General features: G+C 35.6%; 1 protein-coding gene across 5 annotated transcripts in view; it reads right to left on the bottom strand.

The window, feature by feature from the left end:
- Nucleotides 1–22,832, bottom strand: part of PCNX1 (pecanex 1) — a 211,017-nt gene that overhangs the window by 46,406 nt on the left and 141,779 nt on the right. For all 5 annotated transcript variants that reach the window (XM_015143998.3, XM_015143994.3, XM_015143993.3 and 2 more), the window contains 7 exon segments: nucleotides 22,105–22,255; nucleotides 20,279–20,420; nucleotides 19,407–19,584; nucleotides 16,767–16,875; nucleotides 15,518–15,647; nucleotides 11,962–12,020; nucleotides 10,009–10,224 (listed from right to left, as the gene is read on the bottom strand). In XM_015143998.3, coding sequence (XP_014999484.1) covers nucleotides 10,009–10,224; nucleotides 11,962–12,020; nucleotides 15,518–15,647; nucleotides 16,767–16,875; nucleotides 19,407–19,584; nucleotides 20,279–20,420; nucleotides 22,105–22,255 — 985 coding nt within the window.

The following is a 22,832-nucleotide window of genomic DNA, read 5'->3' as shown; positions in this document are numbered from 1 at the left end:
GAAATAAATAAGTGCTTTGAAACCAATAAGAACAAAGACACAACGTACCAGAATCGCTGGGACACAACTAAAACAGTGTTTAGAGAGAAATTTATAGCACTAAGTGCCCACAAAAGAAATCAGGGAAGATCTAAAATCAACACCCTAACATCGCAATTAAAAGAACAAGAGAAGTGAGAGCAAACAAATTCAAAAGGTAGCAGAAGACAACAAATAACTGAGATCAGAGCAGAACTGAAAGAGAGACCCAAAAAACCCTTCAAAAAATGAATCCAGGAGCTGTTTTTTTGAAAAGATCAACAAATAGAAAGACTGCTAGCTAGATTAATAAACAACAAAAAAGAGAAGAATCAAATAGACACAATAAAAAATGATAAAGGGGATATCGCCACTGATTACACAGAAATACAAAGTACCATCAGAGAATACTATAAACACCTCTACGCAAATAAACTAGAAAGTCTAGAAAAAAATGGATAAATTCCTGGACACATACACCCTCCCAAGCATAAACCAGGAAGAAGTCGAATCCTTGAACAGACCAATAACAAATTCTGAAATTGAGGCAGTAATTACTAGCCTACCAACCAAAAAGGGTCCAGGACCGGAAGGATTCACAGCTGAATTCTACCCGGGGTATAAAGAGGAGTTGGTACCATTCCTTCTGAAACTATTCCAAACAATAGAAAAAGGATTCCTCACTAACTCATTTTATGAGGCCAGCTTCATCCTGATACCAAAACCTGGCAGAGACACAACAAAAAAGAAAACTCCAGGCCAATATAGCTGATGAACATCAATGAGAAAAATCCTCAATAAAATACTCGCAAACTGAATCCAGCAGCACATTAAAAAGCTTATCCACCATAATCAAGTCGGCTTCATCCCTGGGATGCAAGGATGGTTCAATATACGCAAATCAATAAACGTAATCCATCACATAAACAGAACCAATGACAAAAACCACATGATTATCTCAATAGATGCAGAAAAGGCCTTTGATAAAATTCAACACCCCTTCATGCTAAAAACTCTCCATAAACTAGGTATTGATGGAACCTATCTCAAAATAAGAAGAGCTATCTATGACAAACTCATGGTCAATATCATACTGAATGGGCAAAAGCTGGAAGCATTCCCTTTGAAAACTGGCACAAGCCAAGGATGCCCTCTCTCACCACTCCTATTCAACAGAGTATTGGAAGTTCTGGACAGGGCAATCAGGCAGGAGAAAGAAATAAAGGGTATTCAAATAGGAAGAGAGGAAGTCACATTGTCTCTGTTTCCAGATGACATGATTGTATATTTAGAAAACCCCAATGTCTCAGCCCAAATTCTCCTTAAGCTGATAAGCAACTTAGCAAAGTCTCAGGATACACATCAATGTGCAAAAATTACAAGCATTCTTATACACCAATAACAGAGAGCCAAATCATGAGTGAACTCCCATTCACAACTGCTACAAAGAGAATAAAATACCAAGGAATACAACTTACAACGGATGTGAAGGACCTCATAAAGGAGAACTATAAACCACTGCTCAAGGAAGTAAGAGAGGACATAAACAAATGGAAAAACATTCCATGCTCATGGATAGGAAGAATCAATATTGTGAAAATGGCCACACTGCCCAAAGTAATTTATAGATTCAATGCTATCCCCATCAAGCTACCACTGACTTTCTCACAGAATTAGAAAAAACTACTTTAAATTTCACATGGAACCAAAAAAGAGCCTGCATAGCCAAGACAGTCCTAAGCAAAAAGAACAAAGCTTGAAGCATCATGCTACCTAACTTCAAACTATACTACAAGGCTACAGTAACCAAAACAGCATGGTACTGGTACCAAAACAAATATATAGACCAATGGAACAGAACAGAGGCCTCAGAAACAATGCCACATATCTACAACCATGTGATCTTTGACAAACCTGACAAAAACAAGCAATGTGGAAATGATTCCCTATTTAATAAACGGTGTTGGGAAAACTGGCTAGCCATATGTAGAAAGCTGAAACTGGACGCCTTCCTTACACCTTATACAAAAATTAACTCAAGATGGATTAAAGATGTAAACGTAAGACCTAAAACCATAAAAAATCTAGAAGAAAACCTAGGCAATACCATTCAGGACGTAGGCATGGGCAAAGACTTCACGACTAAAATGCCAAAAGCAACGGCAACAAAAGCTAAAATTGACAAATGGGATCTAATTAAACTAAAGAGCTTCCGTACAGCAAAAGAAACTATCATTAGAGTGAATCGGCAACCTACAGAATGGGAGAAAATTTTTGCAATCTATGCATCTGACAAAGGGTTAATATCCAGAATCTACAAAGAGCTTAAACAAATCTACAAGAGAAAAACAACCCCATCAAAAAGTGGGCAAAGGATATGAAGAGACACTTCTCAAAAGAAGACATTTATGTGGCCAACAAACAGATGAAGAAAAGCTCATCATCAGTGGTCATTAGAGAAATGTAAATCAAAGCCACAATGAGACACCATCTCACGCCAGTTAGAATGGTGATCATTAAAAAGTCAGGAAACAACAGATGCTGGAGAGGATGTGAAGAAATAGAAATGCTTTTATACTGTTGGTGGAAGTGTAAATTAGTTCAACCATTGTGGAAGACAGTGTGGCGATTCCTCAAGAATCTAGAACTAGAAAAACCATTTGACCCAGCAATCCTGTTAATGGGTATATACCCAAAGGACTATAAATCATTCTACTATAAAGACACGTGCACATGTAAGTTTATTGTGGCACTGTTAACAATAGCAAAGACTTGGAACCAACACAAACGCCCATCAATGATAGACTGGATAAAGAAAATGTGGCGTATATATACCATGGAATACTATGTAGCCATAAAAAAGGGTGAGTTCATGGCCTTTGCAGGGACATGGATGGAGCTGGAAACCATCATTCTCAGCAAACTAACACAAGAACAGAAAACCAAACACCGCATGTTCTCACTCATAAGTGGGAGTTGAACAATGAGAACACATGGACACAGGGAGGGGAACATCACATACCCAGGCCTGTTGGAGGGTGGGGGGCCATGGTAGGGATAGCATTAGGAGAAATATCTAATGTAGATCACTGGTTGATGGGTGCAGCAAGCCACCATGGCATGTGTATACCTATGTAACAAACCTGCATGTTCTGCACATGTACTCCAGAACTTAAAGTATATTAAAAGAAAATTGCGACATGAAGTTGAAACTATTTCTTAGGTTTTATGTGTAATTACTTCACTTTTCTTTCTTTCTGGGAAGTTTATCGAATGTTTTTAAATGAAGAAAAAACACAAGAGTTGTATTTTGTGCAGATCACTGTTAGTGGTGGACAGAAATCAGATGTGGCAAGAGGAAATGTAAAAGTTTGGACAGTTACTCAACTGAGGTCTCTTTGTTCATAGCAGCAGAATAAGGAGAATGGGATACCTGAATTAAAGCAGAATGTTTTTACTCTACAATTCTAATCCCAAGAGTATTTCTACCCAATATGCCCTACTAATATATTTTGCTCAGAAAATGAAGTCAATAAGTATAGGAATATTAATAATTGAAAAAAGAATTTTTTTCTGAGCAAAATATATTATGAGGAAATATTCTATTTTCAATTATTAATATTAATTAATAGGGATTCTAGGGTATCTATAAGGAACTATTACCAATTGTTCCCTGGATTAGCTAAATCTTCCAGCCACTTCATAATGAATATACTGATAAAACTAAATAAAACAATCATGAAAACTAGATATGTTTAAACTAATCTGAGTAAAAATGGAAAGGAATCCAGTCAGCCAAACATACTATTGATGTGTAAAGTTTGACTTGTAAAACTGTACCTGGTAGTTTACACTTAGCAGTAAAAAATTAATATGGAAGAAGGTGTTATCAGAAAATTCTGATATAGACAAAAAAATGACTCATAACCCAAATTTTTCACATAAAGTTTACATGTAAAGAATCTAGAGCATCTGTAAAATAAAAATGGAAATGAGAAGTATGAATTGGTTTAACTAAGATCTATAAAAACTGACCAAGAAACTTGTTTCGATATTACTTAAAAGTAAGCATCCAGGATAGACAAATAAAATTTAAAAATAATAAATTGGCTGAATGGAGTCTGTCTCAGAAAGTAGATAAAATGCTCAGCAGATCCAAATATCTGCCTGGCAAAATAATGACACTTTGGATTAATATTTGGTGGAGGGGTAGGTGAGACGGGATCACACTATAAAGAAAAGAAAGTAACCAAAGATCACATTGACATGTGAGCAAGAATATACTCATCCCTCATGAGAGCTCTGGAATGAACAGAAAGAAGAAAAGGCTATACACTTATATTATTTAATCATTCTACGAAACTAACAAAATACCTATTATATACTAATTGCTGTGTGTGATAGGTACTGGGTATATAATGATAAATGAAGCACATGTGATTCCTGCCCTTGGGAATCTGCCTATATTCTAAAACAAAGATTGATCAACTTCAGCCCTGGGCCAAATCCAAGCTTAGAATGGTTTTGATATTTTTAAGGGGTAATTTAAAAGAAAGAAAAAACAGCAAAGAAGAATATGCAACAGAGAATGTGTATGGCTCTCAAACCCTAAAATATTTACTGTCTGGTTCCTAACAGAAAAAGTATGCCAACCCTTTGGCTAGAGAAAAAATAAACTTTAAACAATAAACACAGTCACATGTTGCATAACTCTGGGGATACATTCTGTGACATGCACTGTTAAGAAATTTCGTTGTGCAAACATCATAGAATGTACTTACACAAACCTAGATGGTACAGCCTACTACACATTTTGGCTATATAATATAGCCTATTGCTCCTAGGCTAAACACACCTGTACAGCATGTTATAGTACTGAATAATGTCGCTAACGGTAACACAATGGTAGGTATCTGTGTATCTGAACATATTGAAACACAGAAATGGTACAGCAAAAATATGGCAAAAAGATAAAAAATGGTACATCTATATAGGGCACTTGCCACAAATGGAGTTTGCAGGACTGGAAGTTGCTCTGGGTGAGTCACTGAGTGAGTAGTGAGTGAGTGTGAAGGCCAAGGGCGTTACCATACACTACTGTAGACTTTATAAACACTATACCTTAGGTTACATGAAATTAATTATTTTCTCCAACAATAAATTTACCTAAGCTTACTGTAACTTTTTTACTTTATAAACTTTTAATTTTTTAAAACTTTTTGACTATTTTGTAATAATGTTTAGCTTAAAACACAAACATATTGTATAGCTGCATAAAAATATTTTTTCCTTATATCCTTATTCTGTAAGCTTTTACCTATTTTTAAAATTTTAATTTTTTTTTTGCTTTTTAAACTTTTTTGTTAAAAACTAAGACAAAAACACACACATTAGCCAAAGCCTACACAGGCTCAGGGTCATCAAGATCACTGTCTTCCACCTCCACATCTTGTCCCACTGGAAGGTCTTCAGAAGCAATGACATGCATGGAGCTGCCATCTCCTATGACAACAATGACTTCTTCTGGATACCTCCTGAAGGACCTGCCTGAGGCTCTTCTTGAGGAGGTATCACTCTTTGAAAAATTGTGTCCACAACAGTTTGCTTGGTTTGTTTCTTTCATTCATCAGAGATTTGCTTGTATGCAGATAATGCAGCAAGAACATTCCTCTCTATTAATGAAAACCTTTTGGTGTTACGGTCCATGTTTTCAAAATTTTAAGGAGCTTGTTGAGGTCTGCAAAAGATTCTGCTAAAACCCTTCACTGTGAACTTTCTTGGGTTTCATCTTTTTCTTCTCTAGCAGTTTCCCTTTCTCTTGTCTGTTCTTCAGCTATGAGTTCCTGTTCCAGTTCCAACAACCCCTCATTAGCCAGTTCCTCAGGAACCACCTCTAGGAGCTCATCAATGTCACCCTTGTCCACACCATGGTTAAAGTTGTTTGCCATCTCCAAACACAGCCATGTTGATTTTTGCAATCTCTTCATCCTTGGCAAATCCTTTGAAGTCACAGATGAACCTCTTGAGTGTCTTCTTCCAGATGCCATTCATACCCGCATTGGTGACATCACCCTAAGCAAGGTTCTTGATGCAGTCATAGACATAATCCTCCCAGAATTGTATCAGTGTCTTTTCAGTGTCTTCCTCAGTTGCAGAAATAGTCTGGGTAAATGTCCTTCTCAGGCAGTAGGTCTGAAAAGCTGCTATAACTTCTTGATCCATTGGTTGGATCAGAGAGGTGGTATTTGGAGGCAGAAATACCACTTTGATACCAGGATAAAGATCCCCAATAAAAGGAGGATGTGTGAAGCATTATCAACAACAGGCACAATCTTGAATGGTATGTTATTCTCCAAACAGTACTTCTCCATTGTGCTGGCAGAGTAATTCAGGAGGGCATCTAGGAAGAAAAGCTGGGTCATTCAAGACTTCTTATTGCTCCTGCAATACACTGGCAGTGTGTGCTTAGTGACAAGCTTGAAGGCCCTGGGGTTCTCACTGGGCCAGATCATGAAGGGCATCCATTTGTAACCTGCAACATTTCTCCCATGCAAGACTGTTATCCTGTCCTTAATGACTTGAAAGCTGGCATTGACTTGGCCTCTTTATGGATGAAAGTCCTTTCCAGTATGTTTTCAGAATAGCAAGCTTTCATCTATACTGAAGATTTGCCCTGTGAAGTAATTTTCCTCACAATCAGCTTATCTAGAGTTTCCAAAAATTCTTCGGCTGCTTTCACATCAGCATTTACAGACTCACCATTCACCAGCTTTCACATTATGCAATAAATAACAATTCTTGAATAAAATCACCCAGAGCTAGCAGAAAATTCAACACTGTAGTTGTGTTCAACCTTTTCTTTCAATATCCCAAACAAACTTTTTGTTTTGTCTGTGATTGTCGTGATGCTGAGAGGTATAATATGCTTCTGTGTCTGGTCTTCAGTAGTTTTTCCATATATGATTTAGGCCCTTTTCAAATTTTTGTTCATCTTTTTGTCTTCAATGAAGCAGATCCTTTAATGGCTTCTGTCACTTTGCTCTTGTTCTTCAAGATCACAGCTATGGTGGAATGTGACACAATTACCTGGCAATAACCATTGCTGATTTGCCACCTTCATAGTCCTTAACCACTTTTAATTTAGCTTCCTGGTCAATCTACTCGATGTGGCCTCTTCCCGGCAACATTAGCTGTGAATTTGGTACATGTAGGGGCCATAAAACAAAATGACACAAGATCAAATCAAATACAGAGAAAATGATGCAATAAAGAGATACAGTAAATGTGAGATGTATGACTCTGCCACTGGTATAACAAGACATACTGCTCTAAAGTAAACTTTTTTTTTGTAAGTACAAGGAGGACATTCTAACCATAAAAAGTATAGTATAACATAGTAAATGCATAGTTGTTTATTATCATTATCTAGTATTATGTAGTGTATATAATTGTATGTGCTAGATTTTTATATGACTGGTAGCACAGTTTTGTTTATACCAGCATCACCATAAACACAAGTAATGCTTTGTGATAGGACAGAATGGCTACGATGTCACTAACAGGAATTTTTCAGCTCCATTATAATGTTAAGGGACCACTGTGATATATGCAGTCCATTGCTGCAGTCCATGACTGTGTAAGAATCTAACAATAAAAACATGGTAAAACGAGATAATCACATACGATAGGTGGCTAGAGAAGGCTTCTCTGGGAAAGCGACATTCAGGCAAAGGAATTAGCCAGACGGAGGATTAGGGGAGGAAGAGAGATGACTGGTACTTTCTGGCAAAATGAAGGGCAATAAGGAGTCCTTAGCAAAGAATTTAGCACATCTAAGAAACTGCAAGAAGGCCAATGTGGCTACAGTGAGTGCGGATAGTGCTGTAAAGTGAGGATGGAGAAAATGGCAGAGGCTAGATCACAGAGTACTATATGATGTGTTCGGGCATTTGAATTCTATCTTAAATGCAATGAGAAATCACTGGAAAATTTTAAGCATAAGAATGCCATGATCAAATGTGTCTTTAAAAAAATCCCGGCTGGGTGTGGTGGCTCACACCTACAATCTCAGCACTTTGGGAGGTCAAGGTGGGAGGGTCACTTGAGCTCAGGAGTTCAAGACCAGTCTTGGCAAGATGGTGAGACTCCCATCTCTACAAAAATTAAAATTAAAAAAAAATTAGCCAGGAGTGGTGGTGTGCACCTGTAGTCCCAACTGCTCAGGAGGCTGAGGCAAGAGGCAACTCCTTGAGCCCAGGAGTTTGCGGATGTAGTGAGCTGTGATCATGACACTGCATTCCAGCCTGGGTGACAGAGCAAGACACCTGTCTCTTAAAGAAAATAAATGCTCATGTCTGAGTTAAGAATTAAAGGTATCCCTTGTTACCCAAATCTATAGGATTTCAAATAGTCAAGGTTGCTGTATTTTCAAATTTGAGTTTCGATTGGCAAATAATTAGCATTTACATAGCAAAAGATTTATCCAAAAGTTTATCTGAATCTACTCAATACCAGAGACTGAAAATCTGGATAACTTTTCTGATTTGGAGAACTACTGATCAATATGATGGAGTGAGTAGACGGTAAGAAGAACACTCCCCTTCCATTTCACATATGTAGAAATGTTAGATAAAACAGCCTCCCAACACATTTGTTTTAAAAATTAAATTAAAATTTAAAAATAAGGATGAAGTCTTCAGGTGCCAAAACTTAAAAAGGAAGCTAAAAGTCACTGCAGTAGTAGGAATGGTGGTAAGGGTATGCTAACTTTTGGATGAGCCTAGTTGGATTAGGTTTGAACATCCTGGGGTTAAGACTCCAGAAGGTCCTAGGCTTCTGATGGGAGAGGCAGAAACAAATATTCATAAGACAAGAACAGGATATTTTGAAGAATGAGAGAATATGAATGGATTATAAACAGATCACAAGTAAACATCAACATTTACTCCATTGAGTGCTGCACAGCTAAAGATTTATTTCTAGCCAACAATGTAACTTCTAGACTAGTACTTGCTCCACTAACATAGACACTCCGTAGCTAAGGTGCAAGCCTTCTTATGCAACACTAGGATGAAAATAAAGCTGTGGGGTTATAGATCTGGCTTCGCCCTCTTTCTAATCAAATGCCTTCTTGTTTCTATTCCAGACTAAAAATGCTCCAAAGCACTTCGAATAGATAAAAAACTCTCTGAAAACTCTTAAGTCAAAATGTTTCCTACACTGGAAAGATATTCAGTAACAGGACTTGAAACATCCAATGAAACCAGTTTCTACTCGTGCTTACATGTTATTCAGTTTTACAGGAATTGATAATATCAAGTTGATGTTTCTGAATGCATGATTTTCTGTAAAGAAATAACTTTATCAGTACATAAAACTGTAGAGGGCTGATCGAAAGGAAAATGGCCAGTAACTACTTAATGGGTACAGCGTTTTATTTTGGAGTGATGAAAATGCTCTGGAATGAGACAGAGGTGGTGGCTGCCCAACACTGTGAATGTACTAAATGCTCCTGTGATTTCTTCGCCCTAAACATTAATTTTATTTTATGTGAATTTCACCTCAATTTAAAAAAATTGTTGAAGACAAAGGCATGGTGTCTATATGAACGTAACTCAGTTAACTATTCTGCCTCACACAAAAATTCAGCATTCCATGCTGCTAGCCGTCCAACAAATTTATGCAACTGGTCACAAAAGGGACCAGCAAGAAACCATGCACAGAACAACAGAAATTCAACATATCCAGGAAAACAAATCAACTATACACTAACACTACTACTTTTATATATAAAGCCATACTGCAAATATGATTCTTCTTGGAATATGGAATGTGGGTGAAAAAATCTAATACTTACTCTTTAACAACTTTTCTCATTCCACAATCCCAAATATCTAATTCTATGACAACTTCTGGTTTGAGAGAGAAACATGTAAAAGTAAGGTGCCACAGGAGTATGCTACAGAAATAAAAGGTGAATGAATGTCTTACCTCTGAATTCAAGTCCCCGCAGCTGAAAAGTGACCAGACCATTGCCTATCTCTATAAGGTGTACTAATGCATTGAGATAGTCAGAGGCAAGGATGAAACAGTCCCCTGTACTGTAGTTTCCCCATCGTCCTAGCAGCAAATCACCACAGAGGCTGTGTTGTAGGGATCTAGTTAAATGCTCATAAAAGATGGAATTCAGATTGTTGTCATCTGATCCTATAAAAAGGGATTTAAAAAAAAGTTAAATTTCACCTTAAGTCCTCTTGACAAACAAGATTGTTAAAAATATTAAAAACTTCTCGCACATATTTATTTGACAAGGAAAATAACATTCATACCCTTACAGTTTCTACATAAGTAAAACACAGGAAAATGAATTTAGATTTATAAGTCACATAACCTCCCAGAATCTATGGTTCTCATTCACAAAATGTGAGAATTTGACTTGAAGCAATCTAAGGACTTTTCGACCTCCTCAACAGTTAGCAATTATTCAATAAAATATGCCTTATAATTAAAACCATGTAAGAGAAATGAGAAAAATAAAAGAATTCAGAAGAAGAACAAAAAGACTATTTAGTAAAGGAAGCAGATAAAATAATACAAGATTTGAACAAATAAAACATAATACAAGATTTGAACAAATGAGACAATCAAAAAGAAGTTGGTTAGTCAATATTAGCCATGTTGAGACGAAGGGGAGGGGAGGGGAGGGGAGGGGAGGGGAGGGGAGGGAAGGGAAGGGAAAGAAAGAGAAAGAAAGAGAAAGAAAGAGAAAGAAGAAGGAAGGAAGGAAGGAAGGAAGGAAGGAAGGAAGGAAGGAAGGAAGGAAGGAAGGAAGGAAGGAAGGAAGGAATTAAAATAAACATCACTTAATAGATTATATGACCATCTCTAGAAGTAACTCATGCAAAGCAATAATCTGTAAATGCATGCCCCAAGTATAGTATTGCAGAACGGTAAGATATTCAAAGTGTAATAATCATTTTAAACCTAGCCTAACTGAATAAAATAATGAAAGGAAACTCCAAATTCTAATGTCAACACAATGGCTGTATCAATTCTATGTCAGCACAACACAAAAATGTATATACTGATTCAGGACATGGCCTTTGGTTATGCAGAATGGCGTCATCAGCAAGATAAATCTAGCCCCTTACAAGCACATACTAGAGCTGAAATGCTTATTTTCTCTACCAGAACATGATGATGATGGTCATTAGTATCAAATAACTAGTTCTCCTTAGTCCAATGTTATCACTGAGAATTAATCAGATTTGAGGGAATTTATGAGTCAAATGGACGCAAATATTCCAGTGTATTTGAGAGTAATATTCATTTTAGTAAATTAATACACTGAGGTTCTGGTTGATATGCTAATCTCTCATTCTCTGTGACAGATTACTATTGAGTGGGCCAATAAAATGATGTTTCCCAAATGATAAGACTAAGAACCACACTTTAGATAATGGTAACACCAGCAAGGTGTCACCCACTAAAGCTCTATCCTGACTGGCATATGCCCCCACTTGATGACATCTCTGTACACAATAAACTGAATCAAATTAAATTAATATTGACCTAAACATTGAGGGAAGGGTGGAAGGAAACATATTAATAAAACGTGTCAGTCTGATTACAGACCCTTGAAAACATCTGACCAGTTTTATTTTAACATTTTTCTACATTTTATCCTATGTAAGAACTATCTTTGAATGGAATTTTTCATTCTTATAAGCTTTCTTAAGATGCATTTTATAAACGGTGGATATATAAATTGTAGATACTGTAATTCATATATGTTTTGCAAAAGTAAAACAAATACTTAGTTTTTAAAAGTGAATATTTGGGATTCATAGAGGATTCCCAACAAGTTAGGAGTGAATATAAACATATATATATATAAAAACAAATCCTTAGACTTGCCTCCTTATTCACAAATAGAGCTATTACCTGGATTTCTATCAAGCTGGGAAGCCAGTCTGGTATTTGAATGATCCACTCGTTTTGTGCTAAAGAAAATAAAACATTTTTAGTAACTTTCTTTACATTAAAAAATATTTAACAATTAAGAGTGAGGGAGAAACTATAGGAAACATATAAAATAAAGGTTACCACTTTATGAAAATCTCTGGAAAAAACCTGTGATTAGTATAACAATAAAACGCCTTGTTAGCACACTTTTAGGAATTAAAATTCTCCCCCCTTCACCACACATGAACACAGCAGATTTTTTTTTTTACTGTACAGTGTATGGAAAGATATCTATGCACGCACTGTGATAAAAAAGCTGACCAGGATGAAAAAAATGTATACTGTACATGGTTCTTAAAAATTCAAAGAGGTGAGAACATTCTTTGCCAAAGGAAGGTATAATCTATTAATGCTCAGTGATGCAATGTTCTTTGGAACAGTAGTTCCCAAAATGTGGTCCATAGAACCTAAGGCTCTTTTGGGCAGTTTTCCAGATCAAAACTATTTTCAAAGTAACACTGAGCTGTTACTTGCTTTTTACATTGTGTTGACAACTGCACTGGTGGTACTAAAGCAATGGTGGGTAAGACTGCGGTGCCTGGGCATGAATCAAGGCAGCAGCACCAAACTGTTCTACCCTTCGCTGCTACACTTGCACAATAAAGCAAACAAAAAATCCAAGTTGCACATAAATATGTCCCTAATGAAGCAGTAAAAAGTATCAAACTTATTAAATCTCAACTCACAGTACAGGCCTTTTTAATACTCTGTATGGCAAAATGAGAAAATATATATGAAGCACTTCTGCTGCCTTCTGAAGTACATTGCCTGTCATGAGGGGAAGCATTTGTGCAACTGCTTGACCTCTGAGCTGAACTAGCTGTGTTTTTTTCTTGGAACACCATTTTTACTTAACCCTGATGGAAAAATTATGAGATTATTTAGATGTGGTCATTTGACAGATATTTCCCAAAAATAAAGAAAGTGAGCCTGTTATTTCAAGGAAAACAACCGGCAATACCTGTTGACAATAACAAAAATCTGAATTTTCAAACAAAAATGAAAATTTGGGAAACTCCTATCTACCACGATAAGCTTGACAGCTTCCCAATAATTAAAATTTCTTTCTGATTGGTGGTGATACCAATGAACATATTTTAAACATCATTACATAATAAAATGTGTCAACATTTAGAAAATCTACATTACTCAGTGAAGTAGTATTTTCCAAATGACCAATATAAAATGTTACAAAAGTATGCATGGGTAAAAGATCCATTCAGGGTGTAAGACAGATGAGTGGATTTTGATGTCATATAGTTCCAAAAGTTCACAGGCATGGTTTTAGATTCCATATTGCAAGTAACTTTTAAGAAGCTCCCATTTCTTGGGTTTCAGTGAAAAATCAAAGAAAAATATCCAGGATTGTCTTAAAAGGCTACTAGAATATTTCTTTTTTGCCTGGGCAAGGTGACTCATGCCTGTAATCCCAGGACTTTGGGAGGCCAAGGCAGGTGGATCACTTCAGGTCAGGAGTTCCAGACCAGCCTGGCCAACACGGTGAGTGTGAAGCTGAATTTTTTTTTCAGATACTTCAATCAAAACAATATACTGCAGATGATTGAATGTATAGGTAGACACGAGAATCCACCTGTCTTTTAATATGCCAGACATTAAGAGATTTGCAAAACTATGTAACAAGGCCACTCTTCTCACTAATTTTTTGGGGGAGTGTAAATATAGTTATTCATAACTTTAAAATGTTATTTACACAAATATACAATAGATACATCATTGTTATTTTTAAATTAGTTAATAAGTAAACATTTGAAATTTTTGAGTTTTTCTTCCCACTCTAGTAAATATTAGTAGATAAAATCCGTATTTTTAAAACTCTAGTGTTTCCAATAACTTTTAAGAGCATAAGGCCGGGCACAGTGGCTCACGCCTGTAATCCCAGCACTTTGGGAGGCCGAAGCGGGTGGATCACCTGAGCTCAGGAGTTCAAGATCAGCCTGGTCAACATGGTGAAACCCCTCTCTACTAAAAACATAAAAAATAGCCAGGCGTGCTGGTGGGCGCCTGTAATCCCAGCTACTCGGGAGGCTGAGGCAGGAGAATTGCTTGAACCTGGGAGGCGGAGGTTGCAGTGAGTCAAGATGGCGCCATTGCACTCCAGGAGGCGGAGGTTGCAGTGAGTCGAGATTGTGCCATTGCACTGCAGCCTGGATGACAAGGGCAAAACTCTGTCTCAAAAAAAGAAAAAGAAAAGAAAAAAAAGAGTATAAAGGGGTTCTAAATCCAAAAAGTTAAGAACTGCAGCCATTGAACATTACTTTGGGCTAACTGGTCCAGAATAATAATAATAATAAACAACACCGAAATTCACCAAAATGGGAAATACCATGTGTGGTTTTAGATAAAGGACCAGAGATTTAGTTTCAAACCTACAAACTAGTCCACTGTTTAAAAGGTGAGATTACAATTTTCACCTATTAAATATGCCAATTTGTGAAAGTATAGAGAGAAAGACAGTAATGGAGATGGTCAGTAGAATTATGAATTAGTACAAGCTCTTTCTAAACCAATGTGTTAATATACATTAAAAGCCTTTAAAATGTTTATGCTCCATAACTCATAACTCCTAAAAGCATTCCCTTCTAGGAATGTTTTCTGAAATAAAATGAAATTTGGAGAGATTACATACAAATACAGTTACTAAGCTTTAGATTAAATAGCTAGCCCAAGGAACTAAGCCTAAATGGAGAAAATAATTCATGCACAAAGATGGTCATTAAAAACTTATCTTCTCAAAATAGCAGAAATAACCTATAAAAATTTAGCTTTAGAAATAGCCAGGTATTTCTAAAAAAACTATAACTCATTATGATGACTGTTATAATGATATTATATAGCAAAAAGTTGCAGAGTATTATTAATGTGAAATAATTCTAATATCACTGAAAGAAAAAAATATAAAAATGAACATATTCAATCAGAACAATGTTTAAAAATATCTTCTAAGTAGAAAAAAATGGTTGGGCACAGTGGCTCAAGCTTGTAATCCTAACACTTTGGGAGGCTGAGGCAGGTGGGTCGCTTGAGCTCAGGAGTTTGAGAGCAGTATAGGCAACATTGTGAAACTCTGTCTCTATAAAAAATACCAAAATTAGCTGGCGTGGTGGCTCAAGCCTGTAGTCCCTGCTATTCGGGAGGCTGAGGCAGGAGGATCACTTGAGCCCCCAGGAGGCGGAAGTTGTAGTGAGCCGAGACGCACCACTGCACTCCAGCCTGGGCAACAGAATGAGATACTGTTTAAAAAAAAAGACAAGAAAAATAAAAAAATAAAAAGTAATTTCCTCTGGCCTCTTTTTTTATACACTTTTCAAATTTTAAAAATATTTATAAAGTTTTAGCAAAAACAAATATTTCAACACAATAAATTATGAACTATAAATTCTAATAATAATGCTGTCAATAGTTTTTCCTAGTAGAAAAGATAAAAATTGTCTTTCAAGTGTTTTACTTTACTCACTTATAGTCTCTCTCCCAGAATTTCACAGGTCGGACATATGAAGTGATGAATATTGCACTTCCCAGAAAGGGGTTCAGTGGAGTAGAGAAGAAGGCCGAGACAGCAGCCTGAATAAACAGCATGGCTGAATCTATGAGAAAACTAGTTAAGGACACTGAAATTCATCTGAGCACAGATACCAAAAAAACCTCACAAAAACCTAGCAGATACATTTAGATTACATCAATTAGAGAACTGAGGGTCACCAGAAGAATACAAAAGAAGGTATCGCTGGGCAGCCATTAAGGGGTCACCAACAGAAAGACGTACAGAAAGTTCAACCTGGTATGATGTTTTCAAAGAAGCCAAATCAATATTTGCTAATACGTATTTAGTAAAAGTTCATATATTAATCTTGGGAAGAGATGTTAGAGTTCAATTTTCCACAAGGTTAAAACTAAAGCTTGCAGATACCGTAAGTCTGTCTTTCCATATCAATGTGGTTACTAACCCTTACTCCCTTACTATTATTTAGAAAACACTAAGAAATAGTGGGAGTAGAAAATTTTTTACAGAAGTTTAATTCTATCAGTTTCATATCACATTATGAAAAAATGTTTTGTACTTTCATTTATTAAAAAATAATACTAAACATTTCTTTTATGTATTAAAGATTCCTGGACTTTAATATTCACATATGCAAATGTAAGATTTAAAATCAGCATTACTTTCTTACAAAACCTGAATACTTTTCTTATGTTCAGATGATCTGTGGGCTACAGATATTAATACAAGTTAAACAATCAACAGTATAGGTGTGGATATAAAAGGTTATGGTTGTTTTTTTTTTTTTTTTGAGACAGAGTTTCACTCTTGCTGCCCAGGCTGGAGTGCAATGGCGCGATCTCGGCTCACCGCAACCTCCACCTCCTGGGTTCAAGAGATTCTCCTGCCTCAGCCTCCCGAGTAGCTGGGATTACAGGCATGTGTCACCACACCCGGCTAATTTAGTATTTTCAGAGGAGATGGGGTTTGTCCATGTTGGTCAGGCTGGTCTCAAACTCCCAACCTCAGGTGATCCGCCCGCCTCGGCCTCCCAAAGTGCTGGGATTACAGGCGTGAGCCACTGCGCCCGGCCAAGATTATGAATTTTTGACAATTTATTACACAGTAAACTTTATCTATGCCTGTGAAAGATTATGCCTATAAACCAACGTTCTTGTCAAGGATATGACTGCCCATTCTTATTAAACTTTAATTAGAAGGATACGAGGAACTGCAAAAGGCTGAGCAAAGGCATGGAAAGCAGAACCCCATGTGATCTGCCACGGGGCAATATAGGTATACACGAACTGCAGTTTATAAAGGAGTTCCCAAAGCTGCAGGAGGAAAAGAATAGCTGTCAGTAAAAAAAAAAAAAAAAAAAAAACTTATCAGATATTTGAATTAGAAAATGAAAAATCTGTAAAATGTATTTTCCTAATAGGGAAATGGCATTGAAATTATTTGCCATTTGCATAATAGGAAAAGATATATCAACTGCCTAAATGCTGCACTTATTTCTGAGTAAAGACACTTTCTAAGTAAAGATAGGTAGCTATATATGGATTTATGTTTCATCTGTTTAAAAAAAAAAAAAAAATTCTATGCCCTCTACTGGCCATATTACGCTACTACAAGCAAAACAAAGAAAGGTAGAAAGCAGTCAAATAATTGTTCTTGAAAAAAAAAATCAAGATGTCTGCAAAGCTAAAGTAATACATATATTTATTTTATTCTAAGACACATTTTTCCGCAAATTTTAGTGCTATGGAAACTGAGTATGTTTTAAACGTAATGTCAAAAGGAATGTGAAAACAGCAGCTGTAATACAGTTGTCACCGTCTGTTTCCATAGAAATTTAGTTGTGTATACTAGGCATCTGTTCATAACCTTAATTGCTGTCAGTGGAAACAGGATACACATTTTAATTTTATTTAAGATTGGATATGTTACAGTTGAGCAGTTTTTCAATGCTGAATCAGAGTTGCTGTACTTGTCCAAGACTGCCTCTGCATGATTAGGCAACGATCCCCTCATCCTTTAAAATACTTTAACTGATTTACAAATGAACTTACTTAACTTCCAATTTAAAAAAAGAAATCACAACTCCAACCAATTAAAAAATTGTAGATGAACTGCAGTATTTTTGCCATGATTCAAAATTATTTTTGCCATGACTCAAAATTATGCAGACCTCGGCACTAATGTAATCAGGATCATGGTAAGTAAAAGCAGCGTGTATATATCATCATGATGCCATTACAATGACTTAAAAGCAATGACTCAGAAACCTCTTCAGATTCTAAGTGTGAAACAAACTGTACTTCAATTTTAACTGTAACATTAAAGAAAAGAACAATATGTAACAATATGTAAGGGTTGGTAGGTAAAGGGATTTTTTTATACATGTAATTTTTATTAAAAGGTTATTAAATCCATGATATACCTTACAATGATATCTTAAAGTAAAAAATATATCTGAAGAAATCCCTTGAATACCACCGATTGTCACTGTTAAATTCTATCTACTGACCAATTCGAATACAAACTCAAAGGGACAGCTTTCTCTGTTTTGTTCATTGGTGTAGCTTAAGCAACTAGAACAGTTCTAAAACAGTTTTTTGTTTTAAAAAATATGTTTAACAATAAAAGTATTAAGAAAATCCAAACTAATGCAGAGTTAAGTGTAGCAACTATATTTCAAAGATTATTTACTTTATATTTTACTGCAACTTTCACTTTATTCCAACCAGTATAAGATGAAATACAATTTTCAATCTAAATATTTGAGTTTGTGAGAAACCACATGCTTCTTTATACAATTCTCTGATTAACTTTCTGGCTTCCTCCTTTGGTTAATAACCATACTCACTAGAAGAGGAAATAAATGATAAAAATGCAAATTAGTGACTGAACAGATATAATACCGAAATATTTTCGAAGCTATTTATCACAATATTGAAATTGACTATCAGTGAAATGGCTTTCCATTTTTACTGTTCCCCATCCTAGATCAGACTACTATCACATCTGAATTACTGCCATCATCGCTTAAGCTGTTCTCCGTACCTTTAGGTTCTCTCTTCCCCAACTGAAGCCAAATGTGGCTGACCAGGCTAACTTTCCTAAAATTGGAATTTCATTGTGTTTTGTAGCTGTTCATTTGCTTCAGCTCTCTGTTACCTATCAAATGGGATAATATATGTCAAAGTCCTTTGTATGTGGTCAGTGTTAACATGAAATTTAATCACTATTTCACTGACAAATAATCTGACTGTACAGCCTATTTCATTGAGAAAGGTAGTGTGATTCAGCAAAATGATTCTTGGGTTAGGAGGCAGAGGACCAAGATTTTACCATCTAATTTGTAAAAGGCCTAAGAACATCTATCTTATGGGTGGATAATGAATTTTAGCAGCAGCCTGTAAAGTTCAGAGTATTCTGCAAATGTCACATCAATCTAATTTCTGACTGCTCCCACCTAGCCTCAATCTCCTCAGCATCTACCTGTTTCACTGGCCTACAGAGCCCAATTCAATTATTACCACTTCTGTTTCTAAAATTATTCAAAACTATATACTTTTTGAGAGATTCTATATATTTCAAAATATATACTTATTAATGTTTCTCTAATTGTTTTATATAACTTAATCTTATCTTCTCAGTGATAGCAAGAAATATATCTTTTATAAATCACAGTGACTATCTTTGTTTAGGGATTCCAATGTGCTCCTAAATAACTGGTTGAAGAGAGATAACTTAAACAATAATAAATCAAATGAAATGTAAGAAAAATCCTGACTAAATAGCGTATAACTCAGGGAGATAGTTTTTATAGATAAGGATATTCCTTTCAGTGATAAATTACCTTGTTGAAGAGTATGGACATAAAGAAGAGATCCAACAGCATGGTCTCTGAAAAAGCTTCATAGTCAAATTTGAAAAAGAGCACAGTAAAGATGACTGTGACATACTGATATGTAGGGCTGCTAAAAGAGGATCGTAGCAACTTCAAACCAGCAATGGTGATCATTAAAGCACCTAATCTGTGACGCAAAGAAAACACAAATCAACTCATGACTGAAAACATTAGAAGAGACAGTAACTTAAAATAAAATTCACCATTTACTTTACTAAGCCTACAATATATACATTAAATGTAAGCTTCCAAAAATGATGTATACAGCTAGATAAATCACATCCTGAAAGTATCTGACTATTCCCTTTTAATTCTATTCATTATGATTCTTATCCTTTATATAAGGGACCATGTTTTAAAAATAATCGTATTATAATTCTGACATCTGATTCTCTATTTTCTCAATATTTCTATTACTTTAACACCAACTGCATTTAGCAAATGAAAAACATTAATGCAGACTCAACAATAGGTACCTACTCTATTAGGCAGGCTCATCAGATGACTATGGAGGCAACTGACCATTTATATAAGTTACACAGTGCATCAAAATAGCCATCTAATATTAAAAATTAACCTTATTTTTAAAATGTCCTCTCATAAAATATCAATTGACAATGAGATGTCTGGAGTAGAGAATATGCTAACAGCAGAAACAAATGTTTAAAAAAGGGAAGTCAAGGACAAAATGTCACCTAAATTTTTAATCTCACAGTGCCTTGCATGAAGGAAACAATTATTTAATATTTGATCAACAACTTAAGACATTGTTTATAACAGCCCCCAGTAGTCAGACAATATTAGAAGACTATTATACTTACTCTGTATCCAGTTTCTTTGGACTAGCAATTGTCTCTGCACTGCTGCTCAGTTCATTGAGAACAATCAATGGATAGATTATATTCTTCTCCACAAAAAGAAGCCACACATGAAGTTTCTCAAACCACATCATCGTGGCTGCATCTAACAAGGCAGTATAAATCAAGAAGACTACATGTCATCTAACGTATGAAGTAGTTTGTCAATGTGATGAGAAAGAAAAATTTTACAACTCAAATTTAGTACCAAACTACAAATAAAATGTTTTTAAAAAGCAGTACTTTAATCAACTGTCAACTTCTGTGAGCTCTCAGATACTTACAAATTTGCAAGTTAGACACGATTTATCATTTAGATGAGTTTCAAACTTTAATTCTTGAAACCTCAGTTTTTAACCATAACTTTTCTCATTTATGCTTATAACTTATCAAAAAAAGATTACTGAAGATCATTAGATTGCTCCTTCCAGCCAAAATAAAAATACGATATGATTTGAATTCGCATACTTAAGAGCAATTTTCATTGCCAATAATTTTTTTCCAATGCTACAATATTATTTCATCGGGGAAAGTGTCTGGGATAAACTAAAAGATTTAAAACATGGTTCTTTGGCTATCTGAAAACAGTATCACCTGGTTTTAGGAAGTTCTCTAAGATATAATATTTTTTCTTTGAGTTGCTAAAATCAGTACAACGAAAAAAACAACTTTGCTGTTAGTAGTATAAATGTCAAAATGTTATGCTGAAACAAAATTTGTATTTAGACTAAATATTCTAAGGTTAAAAAAATAAGATCAATAATTTATTTTAACGAAAAGTGTTGGTCTTTAAAACAAACTAGATATGTGTCATCATTTATATATGAAAGCAGTAATAGTTCACCATTAAAAACATATCTCATTCTGAGTTATTTTCCTGATGGTATAAATGGGCCAGATTCTTATGCAGTTTCATGTCATTTTCCTTTTTGAGGAAGCTTTCAAGGGCTTCAGAGTTCTCTAAAAAAGTTATCTTCAAGCAATTGAATGATTTACTCTACAGTAATTTGCTAACTGAAAAAAAAAGTGTGAGAAAAAAGTTGGCTTATTTAATAATCATTGGTATACAATAAATTATGACATAGGTATAAACATTATTATTTCTCTAAACTGAGGAAGTACAATATATTATAGATAATGGGGCCAATGAACAAGAGCTGAATACTTGAACAGGAAAGAAACGTCAGGGTTTACAGTGGTAAGGAAAAAGCTTGGCGAGTGAATTAGCCTTCTATCTCTTTTCCATCATTTTATACCTTATTGCAAATCTGAACTAATAACAGCAATTAAAAATGTTTTTAATTTCTTTTCACGTTGTCAACTCTTTTACACTCCTCTCTGGTAGGACACAGTGTCTCTGACAGAAACAGGAACAAAGACCTTTCCACCTCCCTACACATTAAGTTAAAACTATTTCAAGTAGAGAGGCCTTAAGAGGACTGGATTGCCTGTATGGCACTGAAAACTAATTAGGGGGAAGAGTAGGGTCAGGAAAGAGAAGTAATGGACATACAAAAGAGGATTCATCAATGAGAAGTCTGTGAAGAACAATTTAGAGAGGCGAGAAGTAAGTTTCTTCTGTGGAAAATTGGCATTGTAACACTGACACTCATATTTCAGCTAAATTAATGCATCCTGCAAGAGATTAGATTCATTAACAGCTTCAAACTTAAGCAAAAAAACACAAGCCAAATGTTCCGTGATGATATTCATTTAACTCAGTCATCTATCAATATAGCAAAGGGAAAAACTCGGAATATTAAAAAGAAAAGTGCTAATGAAATACTTACTTCGAACTTCATACTGATTATACTCGAGTGTCTTTAGCAGAGGATGAGAGAAACAGTGCCATGGTAGCTGTTTTCTAACTTGAGGCAGCACATAATGGGTTACAAAACCCACAAAGCCAACCAATGTATACAACACATACTTGAGGGCAGGCTAAAGAAAATAATAATAAAAGTGATAAAATTAGGAGTGATTCTGAGACTTACCGTAGAAATTCTAATTTGTCAGTTCAGTTTTCCATCTGATAATGGACAATGTCCATTTTAGAATATAAGAACTAAACATTTTTCTACGGTTAACATTTCTAAATTATGTAGTTTGTTCTAATCAGCCTTGAAAGTTAGTGACTATTCATGTATCACAGATATTTTGAAATGTGTTAACTACTTTCTCTGGTGTCTTACACTATTGTATAACAAGAGAGTGGCCTAAGGTGTATTGCCTATTACATGAATGTTCTACGAGATGTTCAGAGCAATGTATTAAATTGTTTTTAGTAGCAGAGATGATGGGGTAAGGCGGGGTCCACCCGGAGCAGTTGGCTACGTGCACTGGTTCACAGTACATGGCTTAGCACACGGCTGTATACCTGTCCCCTGGCATAGAGACCCAGGTGCCCTGCGGCCGCTGGCTTTGGTCACTGTGGTAATGTCATCTATAACCATCACTGACCTGTTCATCACAGCCAGCAAGAGCCCAGCCCAGTCTCTCCACTGCTACCCCTCATGCT

This window comes from Macaca mulatta, chromosome 7, assembly GCF_049350105.2.
Source record: "Macaca mulatta isolate MMU2019108-1 chromosome 7, T2T-MMU8v2.0, whole genome shotgun sequence".
NCBI classification, from domain to species: Eukaryota; Metazoa; Chordata; class Mammalia; order Primates; family Cercopithecidae; genus Macaca; species Macaca mulatta.
This window is presented reverse-complemented; position numbering and strand designations above follow the sequence as displayed.